This window comes from Pithys albifrons, chromosome 11 (assembly GCF_047495875.1).
Source record: "Pithys albifrons albifrons isolate INPA30051 chromosome 11, PitAlb_v1, whole genome shotgun sequence".
Taxonomy (NCBI): Eukaryota; Metazoa; Chordata; class Aves; order Passeriformes; family Thamnophilidae; genus Pithys; species Pithys albifrons.
This window is the reverse complement of record NC_092468.1, coordinates 2,750,146-2,764,872: the sequence shown is the minus strand read 5'-3', so window position 1 is coordinate 2,764,872 and position 14,727 is coordinate 2,750,146. Positions and strand designations below refer to the sequence as shown.

Genomic DNA, 14,727 nt, shown 5'->3' with positions numbered 1-14,727 from the left:
ATGCCCTGTGCATGCCTTGTGTGCAGTGGGCGTGGTCAGTGTCGCGATGGGCGTGGTCAGTGCCGCGGTGGGCGGGACTCCGGGGCACGATGGGCGTGTCCTCGTAGCCCGATGGCCTCGGCGGTGTGTTCAGTGGGCGTGACCTTGCGCAAGGTGGGCGTGGCCTTTGTGCTGCCATGGGATGCCCTGTCCATGCCGTGTGCTCAGTGAGCGTGGTCATGACCCTGGTGGGCGTGGCCTTGCACGCAGTGGGCGTGGCCTTTGTGCTGCCATGGGATGCCCTGTGCATGCCTTGTGTGCAGTGGGCGTGGTCAATGTCGTGGTGGGCGTGACCAGGGCCGCGGTGGGCGTGACCAGGGCCGCGGTGGGCGTGACCACGGCCGCGGTGGGCGGGGCCAGGGCCGCGGTGGGCGTGGCCAGGGCGCGGTGGGCGGGGCCAGGGCCGCGGTGGGCGGTGCGCGGGCGGCACGCACTTCCGGCGCGGCGCGCGGCCCATGTACCAATGGCTGCTCGGGGCCCTCCGCGCCCTCCGCGCCGCCGCCAGCCCGGACCCGCCACCGCCGCCCGCAAAGAGGCCGCCCCCCAGGTCAGCCCTCGGCCCGGCCCCCCGCCTGATGCTGGAACCCCGGGGGAGGGTCCCACATGTTCGCCAGAAATCCATAAAAACAGCCCCCGGGGGTCGCGGTGATCGTGGGTCTCGAATATTCCCCATAAATCCCAGGTGTCGAGGTGGTTGTGGGTCCTGGATATTCCCGGTGAATCCCACGAGCTGAAGTGATTATGAGTCCCAGATATTCCCGGTAAATCCCAGATAACAAGGTGCTTGTGGGTCCCAGATATTGCCGATAAATCCCAGATAACAAGGTGCTTGTGGGTCCTGGATATTCCCCATAAATCCCAAGTGCCGAGGTGCTTGTGGGTCCTGGATATTCCCGGTAAATCCCACGATCTGAAGTGATTATGAGCCCCAGATATTCCCGGTAAATCCCAGATAACAAGGTGCTTGTGGCTCACGAATATTCCTGATAAATCCCAGGTGCCGAGGTGGTTGTGGGTCCTGGATATTCCCGATAAATCCCACGTGCTGAAGTGATTATGAGCCCCAGATATTCCTGGTAAATCCCAGCTGCCAAGGTGCTTGTGGGTCCCAGATATTCCCAATAAATCCCAGGTGCCGAGGTGCTTGTGGGTCCTGGATATTCCCAATAAATCCCAGGTGCCGAGGTGCTTGTGGGTCCTGGATATTCCCAATAAATCCCACGTGCTGAAGTGATTATGAGTCCCAGATATTCCTGGTAAATCCCAGATAACAAGGTGGTTGCGGGTCCCAGATATTCCCAATAAATCCCAGCTGCCGAGGTGCTTGTGGCTCATGAATATTCCCGATAAATCCCAGGTGTCGAGGTGGTTGTGGGTCTCAGATATTCCCGGTAAATCCCACGAGCTGAAGTGATTATGAGCCCCAGATATTCCCAATAAATCCCAGATAACAAGGTGTTTGTGGGGGCCCAGATATTCCCAATAAATCCCAGATACTAAGGTGGTTGCAGGTCCCAGATATTCCCAATAAATCCCAAGTGCCGAGGTGCTTGTGGGTCCCGGCTATTCCCAGTAAATCCCAGCTGCCGAGGTGCTTGTGGGTCCCGGCTATTCCCAATAAATCCCAGCTGCGGAGGTGCTTGTGGGTCCTGGATATTCCCGATAAATCCCACGAGCTGAAGTGATTATGAGTCCCAGATTTTCCTGGTAAATCCCAGATAACAAGGTGCTTGTGGGTCCCAGATATTCCCAATAAATCCCAGCTGCGGAGGTGCTTGTGGGTCCCGGCTATTCCCAATAAATCCCAGCTGCCGAGGTGCTTGTGGGTCCTGGATATTCCCGGTAAATCCCACGAGCTGAAGTGATTATGAGCCCCAGATATTCCCGGTAACTCCCAGGTGCTTGTGGGTCCCGGCTATTCCCGATAAATCCCTTGGCCAAGCAGCCCCTCCTTCCTTCCCATCTGCCTGGTGGGAGCTGGGGAAGGAGCAGGGTGGGAGCTGGAGGGGCAGGGAGGGTGTTTATGGCTCCAGGGATGTGCTGGAGGGAGGGAAGCCATGGAATGTGGCCGGATAAACGGGAGCTGCCCTCCCAGAGCCCATGGCTGAGCCAGCCCTGCTGGGAACACAGGGAATGTGTGGATTCCATGCTGTGCTCTGGGCACTGTGGTGGCTCCCCCTGGGACAAACTCGCTCCAGGAGGCTCTGCTTGGTGTCCCATTCCAGAGGGAATGCCACGAGTGGTTTCCACCCCGGAGCAGCTCAGGAGGAATGAGCTCTTGGGGGAAAAAATAAATAGGAGCATCCTTTGTGTTCTGTTCCTTAAGGAAAAGGGTTTGCTGGATTTCTCGTGGTATCAGCTGTGAGAATCCTTGGATTTAGGCCTCTGGGAAAGGGTGAGGCTGGGCATTGTTTCAGGGACTCGTTCCCAAGCACTGACTCAGGTTCCTGAAGTGGCTCCAGCTTTGGAGTTGCTGCTTTCCCACCTTTTATTTCCTGTCCCACTTTAACTTTCCTTTGTAACTCAGCTCACCTGGATGGTTTGGTGACCTCTGGAATGCTGCTCAGCTCCAGGAAAGCAGGAAATGCTCCATTTTAAGGACTTTTTTTGGTGATAGGAAGGCACCTGAAACACCAGGAAGCATTGACAGAAAGAGAAACAAAGCTTGCTGTGGCTTAGTGGGATGATTAACTCTCTGGGAGGTGACCCCAGGGGAGATCCCTGGGATGTGGGAAGGGAATTTGACCTGCTGGGAGCTGAGCTGTGGTTGCCAAACACTGTTGTGCCTGTTCCTCCCTCAGAGATCCTTCACCTGTGACAGATCCTGACGAGGTTCCTGCGAAGAAGCAGAAAACAGGTATTGCTGCACCTCCCAGAGGGGTTGGTGGGCCTGGTTTTCCTGGGATTTGGGGTTCCTTGGGGAGCTCTGGCTTTGGGATTTCAGCCTTGCTGCTGAAACTGTGGATTTCCCAGCCCTTTCTGTGGCCTCAGGGGGTCTCTGTGGGGCCTGGGGGGTGTTCAGCTCCCCGTGGATGTGGCTAAAGGGGTGGCCTTGGCAGTGCTGGGAGTTGAGGATCTTCGAGGGCTTTTCCAACCAGAGGGTGAGAGGATGTGGCCTGGGGAAGGGAGAATGAGGGAACAGCTTTTCCATGTATTTGCAGCAGGGATAACTCCTGGCTGTGGCACGGGGTGTCCCAGCTCTCCCTGGCACTGAGCCCTGCAGGGCAGCACAAAGGCTGTTTTAGATCCAAGCTGTTCCTGTCCCACAGGGAATGTGGAGCTTCCCAGCCCCTTCCTGGCACTGCTGCTGCCCCTGGTGTGGGAGGGGCTGGGGGGGTGTGGTTGGAACGAGTTCCCTGCCCAGGTGGGGTGGAGGAGCTGGGCTTGGATGGGCAGGAATCCTGATTTGCAGTTGTCCTTTCATGGCCTGGTGGTATGTTTTGTTTTTTGTTTTTTTTTCAGAATGCCTTGTCTGTGAGGCTGACAAGAGACTCAAGGAGGTTTCTGTGGCCACCCAGTTGCCACCTGAAGCAACAAGTGGGTGCCAGGAGGCATCAGGTAGTGATGCCACTTCTCTCCCTGAGCCTGGAGAAGGGGTGAGCAAAGATTTGGTGGCCTGTTTCACAAAGGGGATTCTCTCAGAGCTCCTGCTGCAACCTCAGCCAGCAAGCCCTGGGCCCTGAGTCAGGATTTTGGGAAGCTGAGCTTTGCTTGGATTCAGGCTCAGGTTATACTCACTCTGGTGCTTGGGTTTGCTTTTATTTCAGGCTCAGACCGCTTCTGACTCTTCACTTGAAAAGCCAACAGACTGTGTGGCAGATGAGGACAAAGTAGAAGTTGGTAAGGCTGGACAGCAAGTTCTTCACTCATTTTTGTGTCCTGCTGCCCTGTGCAGTTCTGCCCCAAGCTTAGGGACTCACTGAGGGCACAATATCCAGGAATGCTGAGTGGGAGCTCTGCTTCTTCCCTGCATCCTGGTAGTGCTTCTGGATGGGGGTCAGGGCTGGGAACAGGCTCCCCAGGAGGGCAGTGGGCACAGCCCCAGAGCTGCCAGAGCTCCAGGAGCATTGGCACAGCAGGCTGGGATTGTTGGGGTGTCTGTGCAGGGCCAGGAGTTGGACAGTGGGCACAGCCCCAGAGCTCCAGGAGCATTGGCACAGCAGGCTGGGATTGTTGGGGTGTCTGTGCAGGGCCAGGAGTTGGACAGTGGGCACAGCCCCAGAGCTCCAGGAGCATTGGCACAGCAGGCTGAGATTGTTGGGGTGTCTGTGCAGGGCCAGGAGTTGGACAGTGGGCACAGCCCCAAAGCTGCCAGAGCTCCAGGAGCATTGGCACAGCAGGCTGGGTTTGTTGGGGTGTCTGTGCAGGGCCAGGAGTTGGACAGTGGGCACAGCCCCAGAGCTCCAGGAGCATTGGCACAGCAGGCTGGGGTTGTTGGGGTGTCTGTGCAGGGCCAGGAGTTGGACAGTGGGCACAGCCCCAAAGCTGCCAGAGCTCCAGGAGCATTGGCACAGCAGGCTGGGATTGTTGGGGTGTCTGTGCAGGGCCAGGAGTTGGACAGTGGGCATAGCCCCAGAGCTCCAGGAGCATTGGCACAGCAGGCTGGGATTGTTGGGGTGTCTGTGCAGGGCCAGGAGTTGGACAGTGGGCACAGCCCCAGAGCTCCAGGAGCATTGGCACAGCAGGCTGGGGTTGTTGGGGTGTCTGTGCAGGGCCAGGAGTTGGACAGTGGGCACAGCCCCAAAGCTGCCAGAGCTCCAGGAGCATTGGCACAGCAGGCTGGGATTGTTGGGGTGTCTGTGCAGGGCCAGGAGTTGGACAGTGGGCACAGCCCCAGAGCTCCAGGAGCATTGGCACAGCAGGCTGGGGTTGTTGGGGTGTCTGTGCAGGGCCAGGAGTTGGACAGTGGGCACAGCCCCAGAGCTCCAGGAGCATTGGCACAGCAGGCTGGGGTTGTTGGAGTGTCTGTGCAGGGCCAGGAGTTGGATTTGCTCATCCCTGAGATCCTTTTCAGGGCTGTTGTGTGATTCATCCTGGCATCTCTGTGCAGGAGCTGCCTGGGATGCAGCTCTGTTGCCTTCACTCCCTTCCCACTGTTATTTACCAGAAGGGGATTTGTTCAGTACCAAGTTTAGTTAGTTTTGGCAGTAGTAGAAGCCTCATAACCCTTTTTTATTCAGATTTAGGATGGCAACATTGTGTAGCTGCCAATCTGAAATCATCCTGAGGCAACTTAACCCAAATAGTATGAGGACATGAGGGAGAAAATGAGAGTAATTTGTCTTTGGTGAAGCTCTTGGAAGCTCCTCCACCCCCAGTTTCCTTGGACAGTTGCTGATGGTTTGTGCTCTTCTCTTGTAGCTAAAATGCCTTGTGACACCGACACGTGCTTGAGTAGGGACACACTGGCCCTTCCCTACAAGGGGCTTCCATATCTGAGGTAAAAATCCTTCTGGTGCCTTTCACTTCTTCCCTGGAGGCTTTTTTGTCTTTCACTTCACCCCTGAACTTTCCCCTCTGTTGTGTTTGTGTCCACAGAGCAGTATTTTTCCAAGGTGTTCTGTGCTAAGGGAGATCTCCAGCTGTGGGTTGGGTTTTTTTTTTTGCCTTTAACCAACTTTAAATTTGCTCTTTAAATCCAGATAGTTCATTGGCACAGGAGATCTGAGAAAGATGAACAAGTTCAACACTTCCCCCTCCTGTAGCAGGAGCAAGTGTTGAACTTGGGAAGAGGCTGAGACCAGGAATGCAAACAGAAAAACTCACAGCCATAAAAAAACCCCAACAAAAAACTAGAGAATTTCATTGGGAAACATTTTTTTCACTCTGAGAGTGGTGGACTCTGTCCATGGAGATGTTGGAAAACCCACCAGGACAAGGCTCTGGGCAGCCTGCTGTGGGTGCCCCTGCTTGAGTCAGGAGGTGCTAATTCAAATCTAATGAATCAATCAGGAGGTTTGAGTGTTCTTTCCATACAGTTCCTTCTCTGTTGCTGTTTTTAGCCTGAACAAGAATAATCACCACATCCAACCTGCTCCAGACAGCCCTGTCACCCCCAGGCCCCCCATCAAGGAGCTCCCCATGCCAGGGCCCTCTTCAGGAGCCAACAGCCCAGGGAGGCCCCTGTGTGCTGCTGAGGAGGTAATCTGGGCAGAAAGGAGCTCCCTGGGGGTGAAACAGCTCTGTGGTTCCTCCCCAGTGAGGCTGAGACAAAAAAAAAAGGGGTGGGAATTCCTGCTGAGGATTTTTTTCCTTCCCCTCTGTCAGGATGTTCGACGAGGAGAAAGCCAGAAATACAGAGAGATCCTGAGGATGTTCAAGGCAAAATACTCTGGAGCCCTCAGTTCTCCACAGCCAGCAGGTTTCAGCAGGTAATTCTAAGCCAAATAACTACTTTGTGGTAGATGGAAGGGGAGGGGAATTGGCCTTTCCTGCCCTCGGGGCTCTGCACAGAACCAAAGGGGCTCTTGAAATAGTGGAGATGGAAATGGGACTCTTTTATATTCACTCTGCCTGGATGGAAACTCATGGAAATGCCCTTTCCAGGTGGTCATGGAGCCAGTGACAGGGGTTAAACAGCCTAATTTGACCTTGTGTAGCTTTAGCTGTGGCTTCCAACTGTAGCTGAGACTGTTGTGTACAAACCACCTGTGTCCTCTCTTGTCAATTGTTGTGCACTGGTAGCAAATCACTTGTGAAAACTCTGATTCTTCTCTGTCTTTTTTTTTCTTTTTAATGCTTCTCCAAAGGGTTCAAACCAACTCCAAGGAGCCAGTGGTGACTGGGAGTCACCTGAAAGGACAGAAATCCAGGGATGTCTATTCCTGTGTGGCACAAAGGGCCAGTGAGTGTCCCCAGGAGTCAGGTCTGGTCTTTGCTGATAGACTTCCAACCCAAACAGGGCATGTCCTCCCCTTCTCCTAACCCATAGCTAGTTATTGGCTAAACTGGGTTTGTGAGGGTTTTACTGGAGGGAAACAATTGGTTTAAAATGGTATTTGAGCCATGACTGTAGCAGTGCTGGTTGTGGCTGCAGGTGTGACCCTCTGGTGTGCACAGAGGGTTGTAGTGCCTGGGTTTGGTGTCAGGGGAGGGGAATGGGGGACTCTGCACCCTCAGATGCTGCTCTTTAATCCATTTGAGTGCTAGACAGGGTTATTTCTATGATAGCAGAGCTTCCAAACCAAGGGAACTAATGGCATATATACTTAATACTGTCCCAGGTGGGGTTTTGCCCCCTGTTCATTATTTCAATATTGTTACATCACTTCTTTTTACACATCTGAAATCATAGAGGGTTTGGAAGGATTTCTGAGCAGGTGCCAGAGTCTGAACTTCTAACCATGCAGCCATCAGTCAAGAGTTTTTGTGTTGTCACCCAGAAACCAAGAGCTGCTGGAATGGAAAGTCAATTTCTTGTTGTCATTTTGCTGCTTTTCTGTGCAGGTGTCAAACGTGGAGACGTTTTCAGCTCCCAGTTGGCTCAGAGGGGTGTCATGATCGGGTAAGGGTGGCTTTTAATCATGGTACTTGTTCCTTGTGGCTGTGTGGACATGACTCTCCTTCTCCAGGAGACCAGTCCAGTCCATCATCCCAGGGCTGGGGGAGAGGAGCAGCTGGTTTATGGAACTGCTCAAAGCCAGTTGTCCCTCAAATACAGCTCCCCTGCCAGAGCTGCTCCTCTCTGGGAGGAGGAACCCAGTGGGGGTGACAGTGGTGGCTGCACCAAGTTGCCCTTGGGTTTGCAGAGTCCCTTTTTGCCCCTGAGTGTCCTTGTGCCAAACCATTAATGAGCTGGATCTGCATTTCCTCTGGATCCTGAGACATGAGGATTAGGGAGCTTGTAAAGCCTCGAGGGACTGAGGCAGTTTTTGTGGCTGCAGGGTTTGAACAGGAGGCAGAAAAGGGTTTGTGCAGTCAGGTTCTCTCTCTCCAGGGGCCAGTGGACTCCTTGGTGGCAGGACTGGGTGGGGCCGGTGGTAGAACTGGGAGGGCTGGTGGCAGGACCGGTGGCAGGACTGGGAGGGGCCGGTGGCAGGACTGGGAGGGGCCGGTGGCAGGACTGGGAGGGGCCGGTGGCAGGACTGGGAGGGGCCGGTGGCAGGACTGGGAGGGGCCGGTGGCAGGACTGGGAGGGGCCGGTGGCAGGGCCGGTGGCGGGACCGGGAGGGGCTGGTGGCAGGACCGGGAGGGGCTGGTGGCAGGACCGGGAGGGGCTGGTGGCAGGGCCGGTGGCAGGACCGGGAGGGGCTGGTGGCAGGGCCGGTGGCAGGACCGGGGAGGGCCGGTGGCAGGACCGGGGAGGGCCGGTGGCAGGACCGGGGAGGGGCCGGTGGCAGGACCGGGAGGGGCCGGTGGCAGGACCGGGAGGGGCCGGTGGCAGGACCGGGAGGGGCTGGTGGCAGGGCCGGTGGCAGGACTGGGAGGGGCTGGTGGCAGGGCTGGTGGCAGGGCTGGTGGCAGGACTGGGAGGGGCTGGTGGCAGGGCCGGTGGCAGGACCGGGAGGGGCTGGTGGCAGGGCCGGTGGCAGGACCGGGAGGGGCCGGTGGCAGGACTGGGAGGGCTGGTGGCAGGGCCGGTGGCAGGACCGGGAGGGGCCGGTGGCAGGACCGGGAGGGGCCGGTGGCAGGACCGGGAGGGGCCGGTGGCAGGGCTGGTGGCAGGACTGGGAGGGGCCGGTGGCAGGACTGGGAGGGGCCGGTGGCAGGACTGGGAGGGGCCGGTGGCAGGACTGGGAGTGCTGGTGGCTTTGTGTTGTGGAGGGAAGGGGACTTGGGGCTGCAGCTCCAGGGAGGGGTTTGCTTTGGCACTGGGATCATCTCGCCCTGCCCTTGCATGAGAGAGGAGAAAGCAGAGAGAGGTTCAGCCTTGGCAGTCCTGGTTTTAGGTAGTTTTGTCCCTATTCTTCTCCCCCCTTAGACAGAAGGATTTTATTGAGCTGTGCAGCACATCCTGTGTTAAACACTCACTGCTTTCCCTGAGCCTGAGGGGAGGGAAGGAAGTCACTGGTAGAGTGTGATGGGCTTGAGTCAAAGAGACATTTGCTTGTCCATTCTCTCAGATTTAGCTCTGAAATGAAGTCATTTGAGAAGGCCTGTGATGTCTCTCACCATGGGCCTTTAAAGCACAGTGAGTGTAGGACACCAGCAGAGTCTGTTATAGGTCTCCCTCTTGGAAAAGGAGATGGTTTGGTGACAGTGGGACATCTTTGGCCAACTTTAGTGTCTGTGTGTTTGCTCTTAAAGTCTGTGTGGTTTTAGTGCTCATCCCCTCCCAAGGGGGATAGTCCCTCTCTTGACCAGAGAAGGCAAGTAAACCCTCCATAGCTGTCCCATTGCCCCCCAATTCCATGTGCTGCTCTTAGTTCCCAGAAAACAACTGCATTGGCTGCAAGGACAGGTGCAGATGTTCCTGTTCCACCTGGCAGTGAACACCTGGCACGTGGGATTTGTCACCAGAAGTGCTGGTTGCTCCTGTTTTCTGGAGAATGAAAGTGAGAAACAAAGGGAGTTTGGCACCTGTAGGTGGAATAAAGTTGTTAAAGTTTCCAGCTCTTCACCTCTCCCAGGTTTGCTGCTACAAAAGGAATGGGGGCAGGAAAATCACGTTGTTGTGTGGCAGAATCAGCCTTGAAAAAGCATTTCTTGCCCAGAAGGTGAATTCCTGAGAACTTCATGGGGCAGTGTGGATACCCAGCTCACATCTCTCTCTCTCTTCTCTCCTCTCAGCTACTGCACACCACCAGAAAACTCTCATGGACAGGGGATACCAGGGAAACAACCTGGTGCAGTGGTAAGCTTGAACTAGGCATTAATTCACTGTGGGTACAAACCCCCTCCCAGTCTGACACACAGGCAGGATTTTCTGCCCTGTCCCCCCAAAACCCCTGAGCTTGCTCTGTAACCTCATGTCCTTTTGTCCAACAGGGCCAGCCTGGAGCTGAAGTGTCCCAAGAGATGTTATTCCAATTCCATGTGAAGCCTGTTCTGCCCCAAGACTTCTTTTTTGTGAACAAAGAGCCATCTCCACGCTCAGAAAAGCCAGCGGAAGACTTTGCTCCACTCACAGAGGTACCAACAGCAGCCCAGAGCTGCTGCTGACATGGCAGATGCCGGGCAGTGCCCACTGCTCTGGCACCTGAGCTGCACTCACAGCTTGGTTGAGGTTACTGTCCTGTCTCACGGGTGTTTCCCATTGGATTGTCCATTCCAGGCCATGGAGAAGGAGATCTCTGCTGCCCTGGGCAAAGGGGAGCCTGGGGAGATCCTGAGCAGTGCCTTCAAGCTGAAGGTCACCCGTGAGGACATCTGCACCCTGCACCACCTGCGCTGGCTCAACGACGAGGTACAGGGAGCTCAGGGACACTGAGCCAGCCCTTCCCTGGGAATGCCCTGCCCTGGGAGCAGCAGCCTCTGCTGAGCTCCACTGCAGAGCCCAGAGAGAGCTGTACAGCCCTTGCTTTGGGTGCTCAGGGCTCTGGTGTTTCTGGAGGTTCCTCTCCTTGGGTTAGGCAGCTCCCAGCAGTCAGGCTGGATTGCTGGAATGGCTGCAGGTGCTTCTATCCAACAGCACAGGTCAGGCAGTGTAACATTCTCAGAGCAACTGGGATTCTCCCAGTTGTGTACTCAAAGACAGTCTGATGCCTTTTTCATTTGGTAAGTTACTGTCTTCTCTTACATCTCACCTTCCCTCTCCCTGGTCCAGGTCATCAATTTCTACATGAACCTTCTGATGGAAAGAAGTAAGAGGGAAGGATATCCAGCACTCCATGCTTTTAGTACCTTCTTTTATCCCAAACTGTGTTCTGGAGGCTACAGGGCAGTGAGGAGATGGACCAGAGGTGTGGATCTCTTCAGACAGGATCTCATCCTGGTGCCCATCCACCTCAGAGTGCACTGGACATTGCTGGTGGGTCAAACTGGCCTTTTATTTAGGGCATGGGAGGAACAGAACTACCAAGAAAAGTCCTTTAGGGTTTAGGATGTGCTGTGTCCAACAGTCACCTTTTAATCACAGGTCATAGATGTCAGAAAGAAAACCATCAGATACTTTGATTCCTTGGGACAGAAAGGAGATGACATTTGTACAACCCTGTTGTGAGTAGCTGCTTTCTTATCCTTTTGATGGTTCTGAGGCCTTTTTCCCTCCCCAGCTGAGCTGTTCCTGCCCTGTCACAGGCAGCTCCTCACTTTGTACCTCTGCTGTTCTGCTCAGTGTTTTAAATCACCTGGAGTGGAACAGGAACAGCTTTTCATGGGTCCTGTACATCCTTGCAGGTCTTTGCCAGTGAAACCCCTTAATCCAGCATGTTTTTAGAGCAAGAGAAGGAGAGCAACCCCTCAGGGACAAACCACAGAGGTTGGAAAAGAGCTCCAGGATCACCAAGCCCACCCTGTGCCCGATGCCCACCTTGTCCCCAAGCCCAGAGCACTCAGTGCCACGGCCAGCCCTGCCTTGGGCACCTCCAGGGCTGGGCACTCCAAACCTCCCTAGGCAACCCCTTCCAGTGCCTGACCACCCTTTCCATGGAGAAATTCCTCCTGCTGTGCCCCCTGCCCCTCCCCTGGCCCAGCCTGAGGCCGTGCCCTCTCCTCCCGTCCCTGTTCCTGGAGCAGAGCCTGATCCTCCCTGGCTCCCCCCTCCTGGCAGGGATTGCAGAGCCAGAAGGTCCCCCCTGAGCCTCCTTTTCTCCAGGCTGAGCCCCCCCAGCTCCCTCAGCTGCTGCTCCAGCCCCTTCCCAGCTTCATTCCCTGCCCTGCACACGCTCCACCCCCTCAATGCCCTCCTGAACTGAGGGTCCCAGCACTGGGCACAGCCCTCCAGAGGCTTCAGCCATGCCCAGCACAGGGACTGGCACTGCCCTGGGACTGTCACACCCCATGGCTGGCACAGCCCAGGGGCCATCAGCCCCTTGTCCACCTGGGCACACCTGGGCTCGTGTCCAGCTGCTGTCACAGCACCCCCAGGGCCTTTCCCAGCTTTCCAACTGCTCTACCCCAAACCTGGAGCACTGCAGGGGGTGGTTGTGACCCACATGGACTTGGCACACTTGGCCTTGCTGAATTTCACACCGTTGGCCTCAGCCCATGGATCCAGCCTGTCCTGATCCCTCTGCAAACCTTCCTGCCCTCCACTGGCTCCATATCCCAGCAAAGCCTTCCTGCCCTCCACTGGCTCCATATCCCAGCAAAGCCTTCCTGCCCTCCACTGGCTCCATATCCCAGCAAAGCCTTCCTGCCCTCCGCTGGCTCCATATCCCAGCAAAGCCTTCCTGCCCTCCGCTGGCTCCATATCCCAGCAAAGCCTTCCTGCCCCCTCCGCTGGCTCCATATCCCAGCAAAGCCTTCCTGCCCTCCGCTGGCTCCATATCCCAGCAAAGCCTTCCTGCCCTCCACTGGATCCATATCCCAGCAAAGCCTTCCTGCCCTCCGCTGGCTCCATATCCCAGCAAAGCCTTCCTGCCCTCCACTGGCTCCATATCCCAGCAAAGCCTTCCTGCCCTCCACTGGCTCCATATCCCAGCAAAGCCTTCCTGCCCTCCACTGGCTCCATATCCCAGCAAAGCCTTCCTGCCCTCCACTGGCTCCATATCCCAGCAAAGCCTTCCTGCCCTCCACTGGCTCCATATCCCAGCAAAGCCTTCCTGCCCTCCACTGGCTCCATATCCCAGCAAAGCCTTCCTGCCCTCCACTGGCTCCATATCCCAGCAAAGCCTTCCTGCCCTCCACTGGCTCCATATCCCAGCAAAGCCTTCCTGCCCTCCACTGGATCCATATCCCATCCAACTTGGTGTTGTCTACAAATTGACAGTTCCCATGATCCCTTCATCCAGGTCATGGATAAAGATTAATTAAACAGGACTGGCCATTACTGAGCCTTGGGGAACCCCCTCACAGCTTCTCACTCTGCCTCTACATTTAACATTGGGATATTTCCTCCACATTCCTTAAATCCACTGCTGTGAAGGATCCTCTGATGTTCCACTGCTGTTCATCTGTCAGGTTTCTTTTTGTTGCCCCAAGGCAGGGAGATGAAAGGGGATTTTGTGTTGTTTTAAACAGGCAATACCTGCAAGAGGAGAGCAAGGCAAAGAGGAACCTGGAACTGAGTGCCTCGGAGTGGACTCTTCGCAGCATGAGCCCTTCGGTGTGTGAGCAACACCTGGGATGGGATGGGGAGGGTTAACACTGTCCAAGGATTAACTGGGGCTGTTCCTTGGGTTCAGGAGAGGTGAATGGATTATGGAAAAGCAGATTTTCAGGAGTTGGTGGTGTGGGTAACGTGTGCTATGACCAAATTGTTGCTTCTTCTAAGACAGATAAAAATTCTCCATCTCTTTTGTGTTCCTCAGGAAATCCCTCAACAAACTAATGGAAGTGACTGTGGGGTTTTTGTTTGCAAATTCGCTGATTCCATCTCCAGAGACAAGCCCATCACCTTCACACAGGTGAGGGAAGTTGCAAACAACTTTCCTGTATGGATAGGAGAGGTGGGGAAGTTCCACAGTAGCTGGGCAGGGGCTGAGGGTTTGTTCCTCACATCTGCTTCTTGGGAGATCATGGAATCATGGAATCCCAGAGGGGTTTGGGTTGGAAGGGACCTTAAAGCCCATCTCATTCCAACCCCAAGATGCTGCAGCCAGAGGTTTGGCAGACCTGGCTTTTGTAGCCCTTGGAGAAACAGGTTTCCCACATGGAGCAGTTCACACACTGGTTATTTTCCAATGTGCTGGCCTTGAACAAACATCCTTTAGAGAAAATGTGGCTTTGTTCATGTCACCCTTGTGTAAAACCCACCTTGTAGGTGGCACAGAGGAAGCACAAAGGTCCTTTTTGGGGGGATACAATGGAAAACATCCCTAACCAGCATCCTGCCCCAGGCACTCCTTGCCTGGAGCTCACGTGTGCCATGAGGGACAAACCCACATCAGGGAAGAAAGAGGCTCTGAGCAACCTGGTCTAGTGGAAGGTGACCCTGCCCATGACAGGGGAGTGGAATGAAATGGTCTTGACAGTCCTGTGATTCTACAACCCCCTCCTCCAGCTCCAGGGGCATGGAAGGATGTCCCTGTGGTTTGCTGGGTTTAGGATCCCGAGCTTCTCCTTCCTCAGGACCACTCTGCAGGTGCTGATGGTTCTCAAAAGCAACTTCCATTCAAGGATTCCCTGGGTGTTCCTGGAGCTTCTCTGCCTCTTTCTGCCCTATTTCATGGCTTTTTTCCCCTTTCTTCCCCAGGAACACATGCCTTACTTCCGCAGGAAGATGGTGTGGGAAATACTTCATCAGCAGCTGCTGTGACACATGCACTGTTAGAAAAACACTGTTCTGTAAAAAAGAGAAGTATTTATTTCTTACTGTTAAGATAAAATATTTAATTTATGTAAGAGCCTTATTGGAAGAGAATTTGTTAATAAATTAGAGTAATTTATTTTTTAATTGAAAACCCGTTTGGTGTCTCCATGTGGTTTTTAGCTCTGAAGAAGAAAGAGGGGGTGTCTCCTCTCCTGGGCTCTGGGGACATCCCTGTGCTGCTCCTTGCCCAGAGATCCACCCTCCTGGAAGAGCCATGGGGGGTTTATCCACTTTGCTTTCACACTGGGTGGCTCAATCTGCCACACACTCCACTGGGAGAGCAATTCCAAAGGGTCACTTTGTCCTTACAGATAATTAATCAGGGATAATTATCT

At 54.9% G+C, this 14,727-nt stretch overlaps 1 protein-coding gene across 1 annotated transcript; it reads left to right on the top strand.

Annotated features, from left to right (window-relative positions):
• Positions 1–487: 487 nt before the first annotated feature.
• SENP2 (SUMO specific peptidase 2) lies at positions 488–14,483 on the top strand. Its single transcript, XM_071566780.1, has 17 exons — positions 488–586; positions 2,841–2,896; positions 3,502–3,635; positions 3,807–3,879; positions 5,401–5,479; positions 6,042–6,180; positions 6,307–6,410; positions 6,789–6,904; positions 7,486–7,543; positions 9,769–9,832; positions 9,967–10,110; positions 10,253–10,384; positions 10,745–10,948; positions 11,057–11,136; positions 13,102–13,186; positions 13,392–13,487; positions 14,276–14,483. The coding sequence occupies exons 1-17, from the start codon at positions 495–497 to the stop codon at positions 14,336–14,338; spliced, it is 1,719 nt and encodes a 572-aa protein (XP_071422881.1). The 5' UTR covers positions 488–494; the 3' UTR covers positions 14,339–14,483.
• The last annotated feature ends 244 nt before the right edge of the window (positions 14,484–14,727 follow it).